General features: G+C 36.8%; 1 protein-coding gene across 3 annotated transcripts in view; it reads left to right on the plus strand.

Annotated features, from left to right (window-relative positions):
* The first annotated feature begins 718 nt into the window (after window positions 1-718).
* Window positions 719-20,842, plus strand: part of kif18a (kinesin family member 18A) — a 39,043-nt gene continuing 18,919 nt past the window's right edge. The window contains exons 1-6 of one of the 3 annotated variants that reach the window (XM_079604627.1): window positions 719-1,001; window positions 3,223-3,595; window positions 4,103-4,260; window positions 6,890-6,994; window positions 7,118-7,228; window positions 9,942-10,139. In XM_079604627.1, the coding sequence (XP_079460753.1) occupies window positions 3,277-3,595; window positions 4,103-4,260; window positions 6,890-6,994; window positions 7,118-7,228; window positions 9,942-10,139 (891 nt within the window). In that variant the 5' untranslated portion in view covers window positions 719-1,001; window positions 3,223-3,276. The other 2 variants (XM_079604626.1, XM_079604628.1) reach the window with 2 other exon arrangements.

Raw genomic sequence — 20,842 nt, forward strand, 5'->3', positions numbered from 1 at the left:
TTTTTTCTTGTCAAGACGGCATGTGGTTAACATGGCGATGACAAGTCAACATTCCGCCTCCAGGTTTTCCCACATACATACACAAATACACAAACACAAAAGTTCAATGTTGCACCCTGTGTAGGAGTTAAAAAGGATGCACGTGATGGTCTTCTTCATTAATTATTTCCATCTAAACATGTCACGAATCACATGATTTCTGATTATACTGCGATTCGAAAAGATATATGGTAGAGGGTAAAAATTCGTCAATATTTTGGCATTTATTCATTTGCCAATTTGCAATCTTATCTCATGAAATCAGACTTAATAACTAAACATACACTCTCAGAAAAAAATATTGTAGCTTTAGGGGTACAACAGCTTGTCACTGGGGCTGTGCCATTATAGGGACATACCTTATTTACCCCTAAAATATTCATTCATACTAGTACCTAAAGGGTACATACATATTACTACTCTAATGTACTAATATGCACCTTTCAGTGCTAGATAAAGTACTATGTTGTACCACTAAATATACAATTTTGCCATTTTTTTCTGACAGTGTAGGTCTTTATGCACAGAATCATTACAGATTCAGCCACAAAAAGTCCAAGATGCAAATGACAAAAATGTGACCTCACAAACTGCTAGATATATGTATAGTCAGTGTAAAAACTTTATTTCAGTGAAAGCTGACTTCAGATAAAGAACTGACTGACCTGCCCGGGTTTGATGTCCAGAAACTGCAACACTTCATTCACCATGACTGGTGTGTGTAAGGGTCTCTCGCTTTGGGTTGACATCTCTGAATTTTTTAACTTAGAATCAGGGCTTGAAGGCACTGAGCCGGTATAGGGCCTCAATGGATGCCACAACTTCCTCCTACATCGTCTGAACATTCTGGAGCCATGGTCAGGAATCACGTCCTTACACAGACCCAATGTCCATTTGCAAGGTGTAACCATGAAACGATATATAGGCATTTGGGTTCTGCACAGAAAAGAGGACAAAAAAAGGTATGAGATAAAATGAGAATAATACTGACAACTGACAAGCGTCAATCCAAGATATATAATTTTTTCAAACATGATATCTGTTTTATCTACTATGCAAGTGTCATTAAAGGTTTAATTTAAAACGGTGATGTTTTAAACTCACAATCACTTAACAATGCAAATATCGTGTGACCATGCAAAAGTCATAGGCTAAGTACTTTCTTATACATTTAATATTACCCATTAGTTTATCATTTGTAAATGTCGCAGCATAACATCTACGTTATTGAGAAACTCCCGTCAATATGATACGAGACACAAGGACACGTGCAGGACGCCAGAGCAAGGGTTTTTCAGGGATGTGTGTTTGAGATCAGATTTTCAGATTTTAAAGGATGTGCATGTATTTGATGTCATGTCTGTCAACGCGTGATGTATTACAGACACGTCTCCGCACACCATACAGTGTATATAATATTCAAAGGTGTTTCGTAAACATAGAACTTACTATGCAAACAGATAAAACAATACAGCAGGTTGTGAAAGAATGATTAATCGCTATTATAATAAGCAAGGTTGTTTGGTCCTTTATTCAGCGTGGAGGTTTATGAGTGCAGCTGTGACGGCTCCCGGAAGAAACAAGAAATGACGATTTTGAGTTCCTCCTGCAACAGGACGAGCACAATACACTGAGATACAATATAGCGACATTTTACATGCAGAATGTGACTAAATTCATATATGCGACACTTCAATTAATGTTCATCAGTTTAATCACAATTTCTCAAATTATACACATAGCTGCTATATGTACTTCATACAGTTCAGTGATGCATGCATCTAACGAAATAACTAAACCGTGAGTCTCAAACTACAGAGTCAAAAATCTGAAATGTTTTTTTTTTTTTCATTTGTTTCTCTTAATTTAATAATCAGTCAGTTAAATCAAAATGGGGCTTTGGGTTTTTCCACATGGCATAAATGTGACCACTGTCATTTTTACATGTTTCGAGATTATGAAAATGAAAATATGGTAGATATAGCCTACAGTACCTGTGTATTTTTCCCTGTGTAACGGCAGTCGTGTTTATTGTCTTCATGTTTAATCAGTCAAAGCGTTTCTATCTTCTTTTTATTCCAATACTTTGAAACATCATCGGGGCAAAAATAGATCAGTGACATCACTGTGTGCAGAAACACTGGCTCTTTTTATATCTAAAAACCTAATTTTAGTCGCAGGATTGATGAGGAACCTAAATTACATTCCGCGAAGTAACATTTAAAGTACGCTCATAACTATCACTTAACTGAAATCTGCTATATATATTACATGTTTTTTAAATCATAATGTTCAATGTAATTATATATTGTGTATGCAATATTCCACCGTGAATAAAATTCTCATTCGCCTAGATTCCGTCATAGCGTCATACGTCCCTGACGTAAGAATGCGCTCATCCAATCAGAGGCAGGGACGGAACAGCAGCTTGTTTTTGAAATATTCGCGCTTATGGTTTTGGATTTGCTTACTATCAGCTCAAATGTAGGCTTTAAAAATACAAATTTCTCATAATACCATAGCCAAATCATTCGCCGTGGATTCATATTGTGTCAGATGGTAGGTTATACACATTTTATAGCGTTGACTTAATCGTTTGTGATTGAAATGTAATGAATGAGCAGTTAGCTGCTGCTTTTAGCGCAACGCTAGCAGATGCTACTAACTAATGCTAATAATAGTTTTAAAGTAAAATCAGCTAAACTTTATAGACGGATGATATAGTCAAGCGTGCAATGAACGCTTGTGGAACTGGTCTTGTGTTACTGTGCGATTAAAATGAATTGGCACCAAATCTGGTTTGCAGTATGCTGGTTTGGTTTTAACAATGGCCTCATACTAAAACATCCTGCGTAAGTTACTGTCTATGAGATAATTATATTGGCTAATATGCAGTATGAGACTCAACGTTAGTTTTATTATGTTATTGTTGAGCCCCCTTCTGTTTAGAGTTTTTTTATAATGGTATCAATAAAACAAACTAATGTATGTTTCAATTCCAGCATGTCTTGACACTTAAAACTAAATAAGTGTCATAGGATTTGGTTTTGGTTTTCCCTAACTTACATAAAAAGTACTGAATAGTTATTTGTAATGTGCTCTTTTTCTTGTATTTTATTTCCATTACTGTTAGATTGTTTGAAATCAGTCTGTTTACAAAAAATATTATCTTGTGTTGTACAGATACACAAACATCAAGAAGTAGAGATTTTCAGTGGGAAGCTGTAAAACAAGACAATGTCAGATGTGGAGGTGTGCAGCCACGTGAAAGTGGTGGTTCGTGTTCGTCCTTTAAACAACAAAGAAAAGGATGGAAATTGCAAGAAGGCTGTCCACGTTGTTGACAACCACATGCTTGTCTTTGATCCTAAAGAGGAAGAAGTGACATTTTTCCGGGGACAGCGGGCAGGCAACAGGGATGTGCGAAAGAGAGCCAATAAGGATCTCAAGTTTGTATTTGACAGCGTGTTTGGTGAGGACTCTTCACAGCTGGAAGTTTTTGAGAACACCACTAAAGCAATAGTGGATGGTGTCCTGAATGGCTACAACTGCACTGGTGAGACATTTTATTTCTCTTCATTGAATCTGAAAGTAACTTTCTGTGCCATGTACTTGGTTTCAGCAGTAAAACCAGGATTTATTATGCAATTTTGGGCTGACAGTCTTTGTCTTGCTAGAAGTTGATACAAAATGTGAATCCATGTCAGTAGCATAAAAGTGTTTGAGGTGCCTGGTGCCTTTCTCACATTTTGTTACTGCTACAAGAGCAAGGCCTGTGGGTGTTTTTTTCCCCATTCCACCATGCTAGAGGGATCTTTTTCTCAAAAGCATCATAAGCCTAAGTAGATCGTAGAACTATTGACACCAATGGTCTCTACGATCAACTCGGCATACAATATATTTGGGAAACACACCCCTGGTCATTTATAAATGTTATTTTAATTATTTGTGTCACTATTTGATACTTCTCAGGACACCAGACTGTTCAGATAGCTCATGTCATTATGGCAGTGGTATACCTGATCAAGTTTATTCCTAAATTTGTGTCTTTTCATTTGGCCAGTGTTTGCTTATGGAGCTACAGGAGCAGGAAAAACGCACACCATGTTGGGCACTAGTGATACCCCAGGAGTGATGTTTCTCACTATGAAGGAACTGTTTGCTCGTATGGACCTCATCAAGGAGGACAAAGTAGTTAACATAGCTTTTTCTTATCTTGAGGTGAGGTTTCACATTTCCACTGACTGTAAACGTTATTGTGCATTTATTAATTCAGATTTATTGTAGTTTTTTTACATCTTGATAGCTGAGGGATTTTAGTATTTTATGTGTCCATCACTGATATACACTACCAATCAAAATTTGGGGTCGGTTAAGAGTGTTTTTTTTTCTCTTTTTTTTATGATTTTGAGAGAAGTTTCTTATGCTTGCTCACCATCAGAAAGGCTGCATTTATTTGGGGGGGGGAAACAGTAATATTTTTACAATTTATTTTAAAGGGGACATATTATGCCCCTTTTTATAAGATGTAATATAAGTCTCAGGTGTCCCCAGAATGTGTCTGAAGTTTCAGCTCAAAATACCCCACAGATCGTTTATTATACCATGTTGTAAATGCCTGTTTTTTAGTGGAAGGAAAAATGTGCTGTTTTCATGCCTGTATCATTAAATGCAAATTAAGTACATCTCGTGCTTCGGATACTCTGCCAAAAGCTAAAACATCTGTTTGGTTTTGATTATCATCTCTATCGCGCTCACGTGACATTGCACTTCTTCGTCATCATGAAAGTTTATTATCTGCATGCGTTTTAAAAGCTGTATCAATCTAATCGTATTAAATATGGTTTTCTGAGCGCACGCGCACAAGAACCTGAATGTCAGATGATGTGTCACGTGTCCCGTGAGTATTAAACTAGTTCTCTTTCACGTCTTTTTGCGCTTAAACTGTCAAATGCACACAAGGTTATGTCAAAAACACACAAAGTTCACATAAACAGAAGCAGTCACATTACATAGAAACTGAAAACGTCTTATTCTGAGACACTGCTTATGATTTATGTATATAAAAAAAGGAGTGGGTGGATTTTTACCATTATTGGGTGGTTGTGTGTACTGCCGACACACATTTATGTTCAAACACCATGTAAAGGTGAATTTTGCATAATAGGTCCCCTTTAAAATAACATAGTTCAATATTTAAAAATGAAATTTATTCCTGTGATGTAGGGCTGCACAATATTGAAGAAAAATGCGATATGTGGTTACTCATTAAATAATGCGATATGATAATGCCTAAAGTGTGCAAAATAAATTAAAATTATCTTTAAAATATATTCAAAATGATACAACAACCTATATGCGTGTTTCACATTATTTTTGTGACAAGAAAACATCCCTTCAACTTTTGAAAGTAAACAGCAGTGTTTTACTGTAGCATAAGATGTAGGCCTAAGTGTTATTTTAACATTAGTGTAAACCACTGGGTTTCAGGTTGGCCTACATTAGGTTTATTTAACAACAGAAAATGAATAATGAAATGTAAAAATAAAACACTGCTTCGTTTTCACTGTATGAATTAAATGTATAGCTACTGATTCTTATTAAAGCTACAAAATTGATTCAGCCAAGAGCAGTGAGTGATTTTAATCTTTGTCTTTTGTTCATGACCCCAGTTATTGCAAGCCTTTGTGATACATTTGCGATATTTCGATAATTTCATTATATATGGCACAGCTGAATTTTTAGCATCATTATTCCAGTCTTCAGTTTTATTTTTTTGATCATTCTGAAGTTCATGAGCCAATGTCTGAATGATTTAGTTTAATTACCTCCCATTATCTTATGTGATTGCGTTCCCAAACACCAGGCATCTGAACTCAGTTTTTCGTTGTCTCCTCTGAGATGCAAGTCATTTGTGATGTTGGAGAAAAGAACCAAAATAGCTAAGTGTCCTTTACCCTTCAAATTGGGCAAATTGAAAATACGCCCAATGGAAACAACTTTCAAATTTTGCTAAAAAAGTTTTTACGCTCACATGAGGTGGGTTTTCAGGAAATTTGTATTATATTCAAATTAATATTCTTAAACCTAACCTACAAACATCTTTTGTCATGATTTTTGGAATTAATTGTCATGAGAGGATAATTAAATTTTATTGCGTTGAATGGAAACGCCGTCATTTCACAGTTTTTTTTATCGACATTTAGAAAATATTGCAAAAGTTTTGCGCAAATCTGTACGGTAATTGAAACCTGGCTAATGGCTTCCCTGATTGCAGCAATTTTTGTATTTTTTTTAACAGATATTATCATTCATTTGTATTGCAGATGTTTTGTGCCAATTCCCCATGAAGTGACAATTTTGTTCTCTTGAACACATGGAATGGAAACGGTGCTTTATTTGCGAATGTTTTATGCGATATTCCAATTTTTGTAACAGTTTTGTTCAATTTAGTTTGATCTTGAATAAATATAGTCTTACTGACCTCAACCTTTTGAACGGTACTGTGCATGTTTTAAAGGTGCACTCAGTGTTTGTTTTTTGCACTAGTCAAAATATGGCAGTCATCTACTGTCACTTAGCAGCGTGGGTGGAGAATCACACAAAAGCAAAATATTTTCGTTACAATGCTCTTTTTAAGTACCTTTTTAATGAGGGGTAAAACTGAGTGCACCTTTGAGAGGAAAAACTGAGTGGACCTTGCAAAAAGTGCTATATTTGTGTTAGAATAACAATTCTCTAGAATTGTTATTGTTATTCTAGAATAACAATTCTCAGTTCCTTGTGCAGTTTGAGTTAGTCAGCCCTTGTGTGTTCTGAGCAATAACGTTCTGCACTGTCTCTGGAACAGGTTTATAATGAACAGATTCGGGATTTGCTAACTAACTCTGGTCCATTAGCGGTGAGAGAGGATGGCTCCAACGGAGTTGTCGTTCAAGGACTCACCCTGCACCAGGTGAAGTTGGGCTGCACGTGTCATCTGTGCATTTTCTGTGACCTTGATTCACGTCACCATAGACCACAAAGTGTTGTCATTGGTTTGCTTCGTCTGATTGTGTGCGTGTGTGACACTTTGTAGCCCAAATCTGCAGAGAACATCCTTGAAGCACTTGACTATGGCAACAGAAACAGGACGCAGCACCCCACTGACATGAACGCCTCATCTTCCCGCTCCCACGCCGTATTCCAGGTAAAAGGCTTCTCGCTATCTTGCCTCTTTTCTCTGTAAATATCACATCTGGTTCTGTGTAACTGTTTTTATGCTGTTAAGCCTCATTCTGTGTGCGGGCACCCCTATGGGCCTGAGCAACTTTACATTAATCTTCTTGTTTTGATATTGAGCGTGAGCTATCTGTTGACTTGCGTGAAAAGACAATTAGATTTTTGTGCTATTTGTGTATTTCCTGGTAGATTTGACATGGCAATAACAAATCAAGCTGTTTGGCTTCTCCGATTATTTTATTCCTATACTTAGGGCTGTGCGATATAGCTAAAAAAAATTATCACGATATAATGTTTCATGTCTTTCGGTATCTGTAATTATTTATTTCATTAATTTTTTTACCTTTTTTTTTTTTTTTTTTAAAGGGGTCATATAATGCCATTTTTGTACAAGCTAATATGATTATTTAGGGTCTAAATTAAAAGTTTGTAATATACTTTAATTAAAAATGATCATTAGTATTGTAAGAAAACACTAATTTTACCTGGTCAAAAACAGCACTGTTTTCAGCACGCCGTTTTAGTGCATATGTCTTTAAATGATAATGAGCTTTGCTCACCCCGCCTCTCTGTTTTGTGGTGCGTTTTTTACACAACACACGTGGAGTGTTGCCTTGACAACAGTTGAAGTACGGCAGCCGGAGTCTCTGAGGATAACATAATAACTATAACGCATTGTTCAGTATAAACGTGGAATTATTAATTGTATTGAGAACGTCGTAAAAACATGCCGTAATGTAACGTTACCCTGAGTGTAAACATTAAGTTAGCCGCATTCATCGTGAAGCGTGCTAGCGATTTGCAAAGATCAATATAAGGATTAATATAAAGGTTGATAAAACGTTACACTCACTTCTTCTGGAGGTTCAGCAGGAACACGAATAGTTGGTACAGATCCTTTTTTCAGGAGCAGCTTCTTAGCAAAACCAGCTTTATATTGACCCTCATTTGTAAAGCAGTCTGGTGAAAAATGATTATCAAAAAACATTTGTCCTGGGGAATATTCCCTTCTAACGCAAAACTCAGCCACTGCGTCTTCAGCGGTTCTGATCTAGGAACATTAAAATGACTGCTGTGTTCCTTATTGCACCCAAGAACAGAACACCACAATCGCTTAGACGCCATTCTGTTCATAGACACAGACAGTGCTCCAGCGTATATCAACAATGACGCGCGGACTATGATTGGCAGCTCGCTCACGAGCGAGGGCGGGTCTGTGTTGAAACGCTGCTGTCAATCAACAATGGTGGGAGGGGCGTCGATTTTGTGACGTCACAAAATCGAACAGCTCAATTTGAGACAGGGTAAAACATATAAGGAGATTAAAAAAAAAAAAACACTGGATGGATTTTTATCATTTTATGATGTTGTGTACAGGCACTGCCAACACACATTTCAGTGCAATCAACTTGTAAAAGTGCATGTACCATTATATGACCCCTTTAAGACAAGTAGAAAAGTTTGAATTTAAACCACTGTTTTTTATTTTTTATTTATCCACATTATTAAGGCAAACAACAAATTATATTAGTTTTAGCAGTCAAAAATAAAATGTAAACAAAAATATATTTAAGTATTAAAAAAAAAATTTAACAATCAAGGCAAACATTGAGGTAGATCAACATTTGTAATAAGTAGGGGTGTAACGGTTCACAAAATTCACGGTTCGGTTCGATACAGTGGTGTCACGGTTAGGTATGTTTTCGATACAGCAAAAAGAAAGAAATGCCTGAGAAATGTCCTTGATTTAAAAAAAATATATACATTATTTATTCAAATAATTTATTTTTAAATAAGTGTGAGTTTTCCTACATCTTGAAACTTTTTTTGGGGGTAATATTTGAAGGTAAACAAGTAATGTTTTGGTCATCACATTAAAAATAACATTTAAATATGATAATATTTGAGTTTTGAAGTACTGGAAAAAGATGTGTGATGTAGGCTACTTGAAAGCATTTTACTATTCCTGCCAAACTTCCATGGTTACATGGTTAGTGTTACTACATTAAAGCCATGGTGAATGTTGCTGATCTGTGGACTTAAAGCCTATAACTAGTTAATTCATGGCACAATGTTTCTCCTGGTTTCCACGTCAGTGCAGTTTGATCCTTTAATTTGAATGCTTCTCACTAGATCTTGCAGCGATGTTATTACTTCAGTGGCAAATTCAAATGCTTCCTTTACTGGATATCTTAGTGCTGTGTAGTAACAGTGTCGCTTGATTAAGATCGGCTCGCGCTGCATTGGTCCAACTGGTAAACGGTCCGTGAAGCACAAAATAATGAGTAGCGCAGTTTCGTTCTGCTTTCATTACGTTTGCCATTTGATGTTGGGCAACGTTGTGTTGGTCGTGCCAACAATGCGCGCATTTTAATGAAAATATCGAGCGCTTTATCAAACATTTTTTATATTGATTACCAACAACGGTGTACCGTTGATGAATACCGATACCGTTTTAGCACCCAGCCCTGCCTATACTCATGAACATGTAGTTTGTGATTTCTAAAGAAATAAAGCTTTCATCTTCTCTGCAATCCAACTTCTCATTCATCTATCAATTGATCTGGGTATTTCAGAGATAACTGCAAAATTTAAACCAGTGTCAGCTGACTTTATATTCTCAGAGAAAATATAAATATTCAGTCTGCCTGAAATGTTCTCGCTCCATCTTTTTTCTTCAGATCTACTTGAGGCAGCAGGATAAGACAGCCAGTCTCAATCCAAATGTTCGAGTGGCCAAGATGAGCTTAATCGACCTGGCCGGCTCAGAAAGAGCCAGTTCGACCAACGCCAAGGGGGCTCGTCTCAGAGAAGGGGCCAACATCAACCGCTCACTCCTCGCCCTGGGGAACGTCATCAACACGCTTGCCAACCCCAAAGTAGGTCTATACCTCCCTTTAAGATTGAGGGATTGCCCAGATCTTGCTGAAAAGAGATCTGTTTTTATTATTTCAATTAAATTGAAAACTTTTTATGCGATTTTGATGTTGTAAACATGGGCTGCAATTTAATGAAATGTGTACACTTAGTTATAGGTTTGGATATTTAGAATTTTTTTTCTCACTATCTTAAAAGTATTTTAATCAAAAGACTTAACACCTAGAACGATAATTATATTGGTGTCCACATTAACACATGGCAGCGTTCTTTTTATTGTAAGTGGATGCTGCAGTTATGTCGTCTTTAAATGCTCAAGCTTGTTAAAGACGGTTGGATTCTGATTGGCTGTCAATGTTTTTATCCTCTGTATTGTTATCTTTTTGGTGTATGGACTGCCCTATTCTCATAGAATCAAACTTCAATGTTTTGTCCTTGGTGTAAACTTTACTGATTAGTTGTGGGGATTTTTTTAGGCTAATATAAAAATTGTGGCCTTGTACCAGTATATATTTGTTTATCTTTTTTTCTTTTTTTTTTTTTGGTATCTATGTTTTTTGGTGGGTTGGGTATCGAGAACTAGCCTGGTTCTACCAGACTCTCGTACATTTCATTTGTACAGAGCCTGGCCTCTCTCCATTGACAAGCGTTAACTTCCTTGAAGGCGGGTACTCTGGGCAGATCCAATAGTTTTAAACTTCAACAGAGTCACTCTGGATCTGCCATAAACAATCGCTAACGTTTGGTCGTGACGTATGACGACTCAAACTAGCACACAACCTCAACGTCATCGTTCACAGCCACTCCCTCTGTTCGCTGATTGGACCTGCAAAAAAATGTATCGGAGAAAACCCAAGAATATACCGCAATCCCAGACCTAGTACTGAAGGAAAATGAAAATTGAGTGGAAGTACGTTGGAGGGTGGAGCCAGGCTAATCGAGAACCGGTTCCATTTTAGAACTGGTTTTAAAATTCCAAAAACCGGGGACTCGATAAGACGTGCGCATTTCGATTCCTCTTATTGATTCCTTTTTGTGCATGTTAATATGACTCTAAACCATTCAAGCGCAGGAAGATCCATTCACTGTTTTCTGTGCTGCTAACACATTCAAAACGCATTCAAAGCACACTCACAGAAAAGTGGATTTTAAACCATTCAAGTGCAAGAAGAATTGCACACTGTTTTCTTTGCTGTGTCTCACTTTATACTGCACGATACTGAACTGAGTTTCTTCTGGTTCTTTTTGTACTTGAACGGAAAAATATGTCAAAATATCCTCGTAAACAGTCGGTTATGTCATAAACATTAACATAAACAGTTAAACTAGAAAATGCTTATGTAACAAAATGGCACGCTCTTAAAGTGACAGCAGCAACCAAAGACAAAGAAAAAATTCACTCACTGTTCTTGACTGAATAACTTTTTTTAATGTATATTTTATAAAGTGCAGTGTTATTTTTCATTTGATTAGTTTCTGTACCTGAATACCTGAAAGTCTTATAACACTGTTTATTTCAGTCATATCTTTCAGTTTAGTTCAGTTGCATTTATTTGTGCAATTGATAGTTTGTTTATTTGTTCTTTTTTTTAATTACAGGGATGCACGATATATCGACCACATATCGATATTGGCCGATAAATGGTCATTTTTTATGTTAATCGTTATCAATCAGATAAGAAAATGAGATGTATTAATTTCTTAATAATATATATCAAAGCCAATAGATTATTGAGAGATGCACGCTGTTTGCAATGATGGTTTTGAATGATTGTAATATCTTCGAAAAGGAAGATAGTTCAGTGCAGCACAAATCTATCAAATAGGCTTCATAATAAGAGCACGCCCGTAAAGCATGTTGTGAATTCATGTTCGCAGTGTTTCAGCGCATCGAGCGCGTTGTGGTGGAAAGAGCGCGTCTATGAAGTCAAGCCTTCATGACAAGCACCGATAAGTTATCTTGAGCATTGACAGCATTTTGTGCCGTTGTAATGTTTATTTTGTGTATATATTTGATTAACTCAACCAAACGCATCCTATATTAGATTAATGAGCGATCCAGTAAAGCGCTTAATTGTAGCCTACCGGTGATCATCTTTTATCTTTAGCGTGCGCAGCTCAAACAGCAATGCACATTAATAACTATGATTGGGACTGTCACATGCCATTATAATAAGAATACTATAGTAATTAAACGTTGTGAATTATCTTGGTTTAGTTGCCGTGTTTCGGCGCGTTTTTGTGGAAATATCGCGTCCAACAGGGATTACGCGTTCTAACCAGCTCTAAGTTCGCTTGTGCATTCACGTCATTTTGCGCAGATATATGATAAGTCGTAATATCTAATATAAATATCTAATTAATCTCACATAGGATGCATTTCGTTGATTTAAACCAGGGGGGCAGTGTTCCGAAAGACATTGAAGCCGACCTGGGCGCCGCCATTGGCTAGCGGACCCCCACCTGCTGTTAGCATTCCATTGACTCCCATTCATTTTGGCGTCACTTTGACAGCGAATAACTTTACATCTGAGGCGTTTAAAGACACCGTTTGTCCATTGTTTATTTCTAAAGAAACACGAAAATGTATAAAAGGCTCCATTACCTTGTATCTTACGTTATGGCCCCGTAGAAGCAGTTTTTGTAAAAATAGGCTAACGATTGCGTCATACCCGCGCGACTCCGTCGCACAAGTCAAAAAATTACCATATGGACAGGCAGAGAAGCTCGCAAGCAATCGGGAGGACGTGGAGGCATAAAGTCAAGGGAGAAGCCCATAGAGAGTGATAAAGTTGCTCCCGTTGCTAGCTCATGGACAGCAAATACCCACGCTCTCCGTCTCTGCGAGATTCTGAAGGGAATGATTCAGATTTCTCTCGGCACAGCTACTAGAAGACCTACAGGTTGCTCACGTCACATCTACGTCGTCAAGCTCAGTTTGAGCCTGCGCAGTGCGCCTTGCGATCAGGAAGTGAGTGCTTCTAATTGACTTCATTTCTCTCCGTTGAAACCTATGGGGTCGCTGTGTCCAGTTTATATACTGTCTATGATTTAAACAACCTGCTAGAAAAGTTCTTCAGTTTCCCGGTGCTCGTTCTCTTCATCTTCAGCGCGCGCGATCAAACAGCAATGCAAAACAAGCTATAATTGGGAGTGTTTTTCAAAAACATTGATGCGTTATTAATAGCTCATATTATTTTCATCAACAATATATGGTTTGATTTAAATAATTCCCCTATTGTCTGTGCGCAGGCGATTCCATTTTATTTATCTATGGCACATGCATTTTGTTTATTTATATGCAGCCCAATGTTATCCAATGACTTGTTTGCATTATTAAGGTATATTATAATTTATAATATTTTATTTAAATTATTTGTTATATTTTTTTGGTAACACTTTACAATAAGGTATAATTTGTTAATGTTAGTTAATAAAATGTTTGGGTCATGTTCGTTCACAGACAACTTTGGATCTTAATTTTTTATAAAATGTTGAACTTAACATTAACTAAGATTGATAAATGCTGTAGAACTATTGTTCAATAGTTGTTGGTTCATGCTAACTAAGAGAATGAAACTTTATTCTAAAGTGTTACCATTTTTTAATAAAGAAAGTTGGCAGTTAACTTGAAAAGTTAAGGAATCTGACACTGGTTCAACTTGGCTATTATATGAATTTGTATATGTTTGATTTATGTTGAAGTGTTTGGGACATGGATTTTAATGTTGAGCCTTTTGTTCATGTATTCAGGCTATCAAAGTAGGCTATGTCAAAATTTGAATTTAGATTTATCGGCCAATATGTCGGTTAGCAGATTTCAAATGTAAAGAATTATCGGTATCGGACAATTTTTATATTGATTCGGTGCATCACTAACTGAGTGTTTACTTGTCTTTAATAATGCTTGAAATTTATATTAGGCTAGTTGTTTTTGCTATGGTATTTTTAAACTACAGAAAAGTTATGTTTGTGTTATTTTTTTAGTTGTTCACACACAGTATTCAGCTACAATGAAATGTTTTGCAATACGACTTGGAATAAATGTGAATATCTCAGTTCGGTTTGAGCTGCGCCTCTTCTAGTCGAACACCTAAAAAAAATTTGTCAATTAGTTTATGAAAGAGTCAAAGAATGTCTTACTTTTAGCATCATTAAAAAAAAAAAAAATGAAACGCGTACAATAGGCATAAAAATTCTGCATGGGCCTGCCAAAAAAGCAATTACCTGCACCTTGCTGTGATTGTAAACAAATGTATTTATTTACTGTATCACACTTCACACTACTATTACTTATCTTCACTTTAACCTTTCTTGGTCTTTTATCCAGTCTGGGTCAGCTTGGTTCATAATGTGCTGTGGCACATTTGCTCTGATGGTATTAGTCTTCCCTTCTCTTTGCTTTTGGGACAAACCCAAAAGGTTTCACTGGTTCAGGAACTGATGCTATCAGAGTTAGGAAACCTACAACTCAGACTTGTGTGTGTGTGTCTCTCATGCACTAGTGCTGATTCCAGCAGGCCTCCACCAGAGACACTGTGTGGAACTGTATCCAGATTTTCCGTCTCTGAGGCTGTTTGAGGGTAATTTACCACCCAATCCCATTAGTCCGTGACGGATATAGAATGTAGTCTTAGAAAATGGCTGTTAAATCTGCCTTGCGGTGTTTGTTTCATGCCATAAGCTATTATAAACCATCCTTTAATTATTATTATTGGGTGTTAGGTGGGAATTTGCTGCGGTGTATTCAGATTATTCATCTTTTAACTCGTGTTGGTTATGAAAAATCACTGAAAGGAAGCGGATGTGTTTCATGTCTGCTTTTTGAAATTGATTTCTTCCAATTACTGCACTAAATTAATTGCATGGGTTTATGTGATTTGAAAGGAGGAATCAGTTAGTTTTGTGATTGACTCATATTTACGGGTTTGACTCAAATTTTATTATAGGGTACAAATCAATTTGATGTAAGATATATAATTATTATTTTTTTAAAGAAATTAATACTTGTATTTAGCAAGGATGCATTAAATGATCTAAAGTGACAGTAAAGCCTTTCTTAGTCTTACACAAGATTTCTTTTGAACTTTCTGCTTATCAAAGAATCCTGAAAAAATGTATCAGTTCCACAGAAATATTAAGAGTCACTGTTTTCAACATTGATAATAAGAAATGTTTCTTGAGCACTAAATCAGCAGCATAGCATTAGAATGATTTCTAAAGGATCATGTGGCACTGCTGAATATTCAGCTTTACCATCACAGGTTGTCTCAATCAGCTCCCTAGTTCAGTAGTCAGAGCACTGATCCCTTAACAGAAATTCTGAAGCACAAAAACAAATCGCGTGAGTTGGTTCACCGCACATAATTATATGCAATAGGTGTTTTGAGAAGAAGAAAAAAAAAGTTGTTTAGATACATTTTTGAAAACAACATACATTAAAGGGGTCATGAACTGCATTTATTTTATAATGTTTCCTGAGGTGCACTTAGTATGATTTTTGCATAAAAATAGTCACTTTAGAAATAAATGTCCATTTTCTACACTGATTTTATCCCTCTTTTTTGAACGCTCTGTTGAAAGGGGCGTGTCTGCTGTGATACTTCATTGTTAACGCCCACTGCTATGATTGGCTAAAATATTGCATATGAAATGAGCATTACATGTGGAACTCTTTAACTAATGGTGAAAATTGTTTATTATAGCATTATATTTAGATCTGCTCCTGTCACATGAAAGGTTTCAGCAATGAGTATGTAGCTGATGACAGACATGTCTGTTGAGTGCATAAATGCAGTGATCTCATCATTGCAACTCGATGCTCCCTCCTGAATACAGGTGGGAATCAAAGGGTACCTCACGATATGATGCATGGCTCAGCTCAGGATACCGATAATTTCACGATACAGCAATTCTGCGATAATAGATATATCGCTAGACAATCCTATAATGATACATCACGATATCTGTCTAACTATGGGGGGGAAATTTCTGTGAAAAGGTTAAAGGATAATTCCGGTATTTAACACCTTGAGTCTATATTGTAGTTTGTTTTGGATGAACAAGAGTGGTGGACAACATTTTTTTGACAATGGTTCCTCTCTCGAGTTTTTGACTATAATAGAATTGGCCATGGACCCATTTAACATTGGAGTCAATGGCCATGTCCGAAAATGTCATTAAAACAGCCAATAATGTTCGTTTACAAAACTGTTAAACTCACCGAGTGGTTAGTGGTGTTCGTTGATGATTATAAACAATATATCGTCGCAATATATGATTCCAATCCGTTTATTTTGCTATAGTGGAACTATTTTTTCAGACACTTCACAACCGTGTAACTTCCGCTCAATATTTGAATCTGAAGCGTTAGCACACTCCCGACCACTTGATGGCGATAACCGATGTTTATGTCTCGCGGGACACTCACGGTCACAGTCGGGTTCAACTTCATATTGCACTGGTCAGTGGTCACGTCTTTCAATATTTTCAAGGTTTTGTTTGTTTATTTCGCTTACTCTCCCGGAGCACAGTTGCTCTGCTCGCTAGCCTTATGAGAAACGGAAGCGAGCAAAAAGACTACATCGACCAAATGTAAACAGCCCCCTTTCCGTTTCCGGTTGCACATTTATATTAACGAGCACTCAGTCCTTCAACAGAATTCAATGGGATTTTACAAAATGACGAATAAAACTGTATTTCGCAACACTTTTTGTTTCTGGAACATCAACTAACATCACTAATCACTCGGTGAGTTGCACAGTTTTGAAAACTAATGTTAAAGGTTGTTTTAATGACATTTTCGGACATGGCCATTGACAATGTTAAATGGGTCCATGGCCAATTCTTTTATAGTCAAAAACTCGAGAGAGGAACTATTGTCAAAAAAATGTTGTCCACCACTCTTGTTCATCCAAAACAAACTACAATATAGACTCAAGGTGTTAAATACCGGAATTATCCTTTAAGTGCTGGTTTTCTCAATATACAATTGACTAACTTCCGTGAAGTCGCAAGCAAAAGTGATCTCGCGTCGGGTGTGTGTTTGTGTGTGTATTCTTTACTGAAGCCAAACTGTATCCAAACCACGGACACATGCCTTTTTCTTTGGTACAAGATGCACTTGTTGCTCATTTGACTTTGCGTTTGAGTTTTCCTCAATGTTGCTTAATTTTTGTGCTACTAAGAGAAATAATGTGAAGTTGACCATTTAGTCACTGGCTTTATTTACTGACAAACGATTTTGAGACAAATAACTGACTCTGCAGAGGTGGTCTTTCGTTGCGCTATTACGTCATAATGTGACAAAATCCGAAACGTTTGGTTAGAGCTTCGTTTCAATAACGGCTGTTTTTGGACTGACGAGGAAGTTTTGAGTTCTGAGACTTACAGGATATTGTTGTAGTACAATTACCTCTTACATGTCAAAAGTTCAAGGAAAATCTAAATTCTTATGTCATGACCAATAATAGACAGATACTGAACATAGTCTAGCTAACATTTAGAATTAAGTTATTACTGAAATATTTCAAGTATTTGTAACAATCAAAATATTTATCATAATGTACTTTAAAGCTGCAGTCCGTCGTTTTTCCTCTTTGTCGCCATCTCTGTTAGAAATCTGCAATTGCAGTTATTCGCGGAATTATTAACTGAGCGTGGGTAGTAAATCGGCATGAAGCGCGGATGAACACAATGTATTGAGGCTGCCGCGTCGCTGTGGATACTGTAACGTTACTGTCATCAGCAATCTCAGAGTATACTTTTTGAAAGTGTCAACATTAGAATTTTCATCGGAAAATGTCATCTGAACAAGTAAGTAACATTCACTTTTGTTCTGACCAAATTCGGGGGGTGGGGGGAAGCATTGCAGTAGCTATATCATGCTGATTAAATCTAACGATTGCTTATATCACGTCAAAACGTGAAAAATATATATTTTTTTAAATCTTTGGGTTTTACAACTGGTGAATCTCCAGTTGTCACTGGTGATTGTCGCTTTAAACTTTCGGGATCCGCCATACCAAGTGCTAAGCTAAATCTCCTCCATCATCCACACACGCTAGCTGGGGACTCCTTCTCTATGTGTACAGAAGTGACGTAATGACGCAAAGACATGCTCGAAATTCCCGCGGAAATCCACCAGTACCACAGGAATTAAAATCATTATTACAAGCTTACCGTTTTGAATCGAGGTAAGGCAAGCAGATCATTTTGAACACTGGCTGGTTACGTTTTTTTTCAAAAATGTATTTTTTGATATTTTTAAACCCAAAAAAGTGCCGGACTGCAGCTTTAAATAACATTTGAAAAAATAAATGTCAGAAAAATGTCACCATCAGTGTCCCAGTGTAGTGAGCCAGGGTCCTTACTGTCCTTGCCTGAATCCGTGCTCACAATTTACTGATTCACAACCTAGTGAGCTGATAGAGACACACTGACAGTTATTGTATAGTAATAATAATATTTGACAATATTACTGAGAGATTGGAGAGATTGACAGACACTGGTGATAGTGTAACGAAGTGCATGTCTTATTCCGTACGCATGTCAACGACGCTACAGACAACTAGTTGTCGACTGCATTTCTGTCCATGCAGAGCACATCAACTGAACGTGTTCTAAAAATATGATTGTGGTGACTCAGGTCTCCGGTCTCTCTGGCTGGGAATGATGGAACAAGAACATCTGCAAAGGGTTTATATATATATATATATACACAAAATATATATATATATATAAATACACAATATATATATATATATATATATATATATATATATATATATATATATATATATATAAAATGTGTGTGTATTATGTATTTATCTATGTATTTTTTTTTTTTTTTAAACGGTAATATTGTAAAATAATAAATGTATATTTAAAACATTTAATTGTATTCCTGTGATGTCAAAGGTGAATTTTCAGCATCATTACTCCAGTCTTCAGTGTCACATGACCCTTCAGAAATCATTCTAATATGCTGATTAGGTGCTCAAAAAAAATTAAAATGTAAAAAAATGCTCTTCTTAATATTATCAATGTTGAAAACTTTTCTTTTGGAAGTTGGAACTGATAAATTTTTTTCTAGGATTCTTTGATGAACAGAAAATGTAAAAGTATTTATTTGAAATAATGTTTTGTATTATTACGAATGTCCTTGCTGTCACTTTTGTTCAATTCGATGTGTCCTTGCTGAATGTGTTCATTTCTTACAGACTCCAAACTTTGCTTGCATGGGTTGACTGCTGTCACCATGTGCGTGCGTAACCGCATTGTAACTGTTGTTTCTCAAACGTTTGTTTTAAGTAATGAAGTATTGTAGAAGTTTACTTGTTCTAGCTCATGTCCAAGTATCTAAATTGCTGGCTTTGTTTGTGTTTATTTTACTGAAGAGCAAAATGGAGAGAGGCATTATTTAAACGTTAAGGCTGTTCTAGATTTGTACTCGTTTGCTTTGTCTGGAGTTTTTCAGCCTGCAGTACATCTTTTTTTCGCCTGTAGAACAGCCGACTCAAACAGGCCTGTGACCCATAAATATGGGAATGGTCAAAAAACTGAGTCATGAGATGTTCACTTGAGTTATTTTGGTGCTGGATAAGTGCAGGCCCTCTTTCTGTTTATTGTCTGTCAAAGCAGCATCCATGTTCTTTTCATTTTTCTTGTAAATTGATTGTGTACTCGTCGTCATGTCCCCATATGTTGTTGTTCTGGCACTGTTTAAATATTGTCAAGGGATTGTTTGATTTGTTGATGTAGTTTTATGTTTGTGTTGTGTCTTCTGTGTTTTTTGTATTTGCCGTTTGATGCCAGAGTGTTTTGCCTGGTGTGTGTGTGTGTGTGTAAGGTGAGGAGGTTTGTCCCTGTCTCTGGGCCCCTCCGCAGTGCAGCTTCATAGGTATTGTTTTCATGCCATCCGCATAAATTAACCTGTCACACAGACGGCTCTCCTTACCCACGTTCTCCTGGGAGGGCCCGAAACAGGCCACTCGCACTCTCACACACACTGCTAACGTTGTCGTGCCAACAGAGGGAACATGCTGCCTTCAGAAATGTGATTTTTCACAAACTTGCTATCATGATGGTGCAGCTTGTATGTTTTTCGGTTACATAATCTGGTGTTTTATCACTAAAAATGCCAATTTTTCTTCTTGGTGCAGCAGTTCCTACCAAAGAATGAGAAAATGGCTGAGAAGTGGGCCTAGGTCTTTATTTCATCTCTTTGCAAAGGGATTTGTGAAGTTCCCAGCAGGCCACCACTTGATTCAAAGCTATAATGAAAACATGAGCACATACACAGTCCAGATGTATGCTATAGTTTGATACATAAGCTGGACGAGATCAGATATACAACGTTTCCACATTTCCATCCCCTGACTGCTGTTTTTTTTTCTTTCTTGTGTTTGTGTTGGCAAATTGTGCATATGTCATTCTCCATGTATGTTTTCACATCAGCTAAGTGGAAACTTGGCTTTGAAGTTTTTTGTGGATGCCGGTATATGGACTGTGTATCAATCGCTGGATCCTGAGATTAATTAGACCATCAGTTTGTGAATGCTTTCCTTTCGGGTCAGACAGGCCAGCAAGATGAAAGCCAGAGTGCTAACTGGCTGTTTCAACGCTTGTAACAGCATGAAGCTGTTGAGATTAGATACATTTGATGTTATTGTTAGGATGTGTAGTCAGCATCAGTGTTTTTTCC

The sequence above is a fragment of the Phoxinus phoxinus genome (genome assembly GCF_949152265.1).
Source record: "Phoxinus phoxinus genome assembly, chromosome: 2".
Taxonomy (NCBI): Eukaryota; Metazoa; Chordata; class Actinopteri; order Cypriniformes; family Leuciscidae; genus Phoxinus; species Phoxinus phoxinus.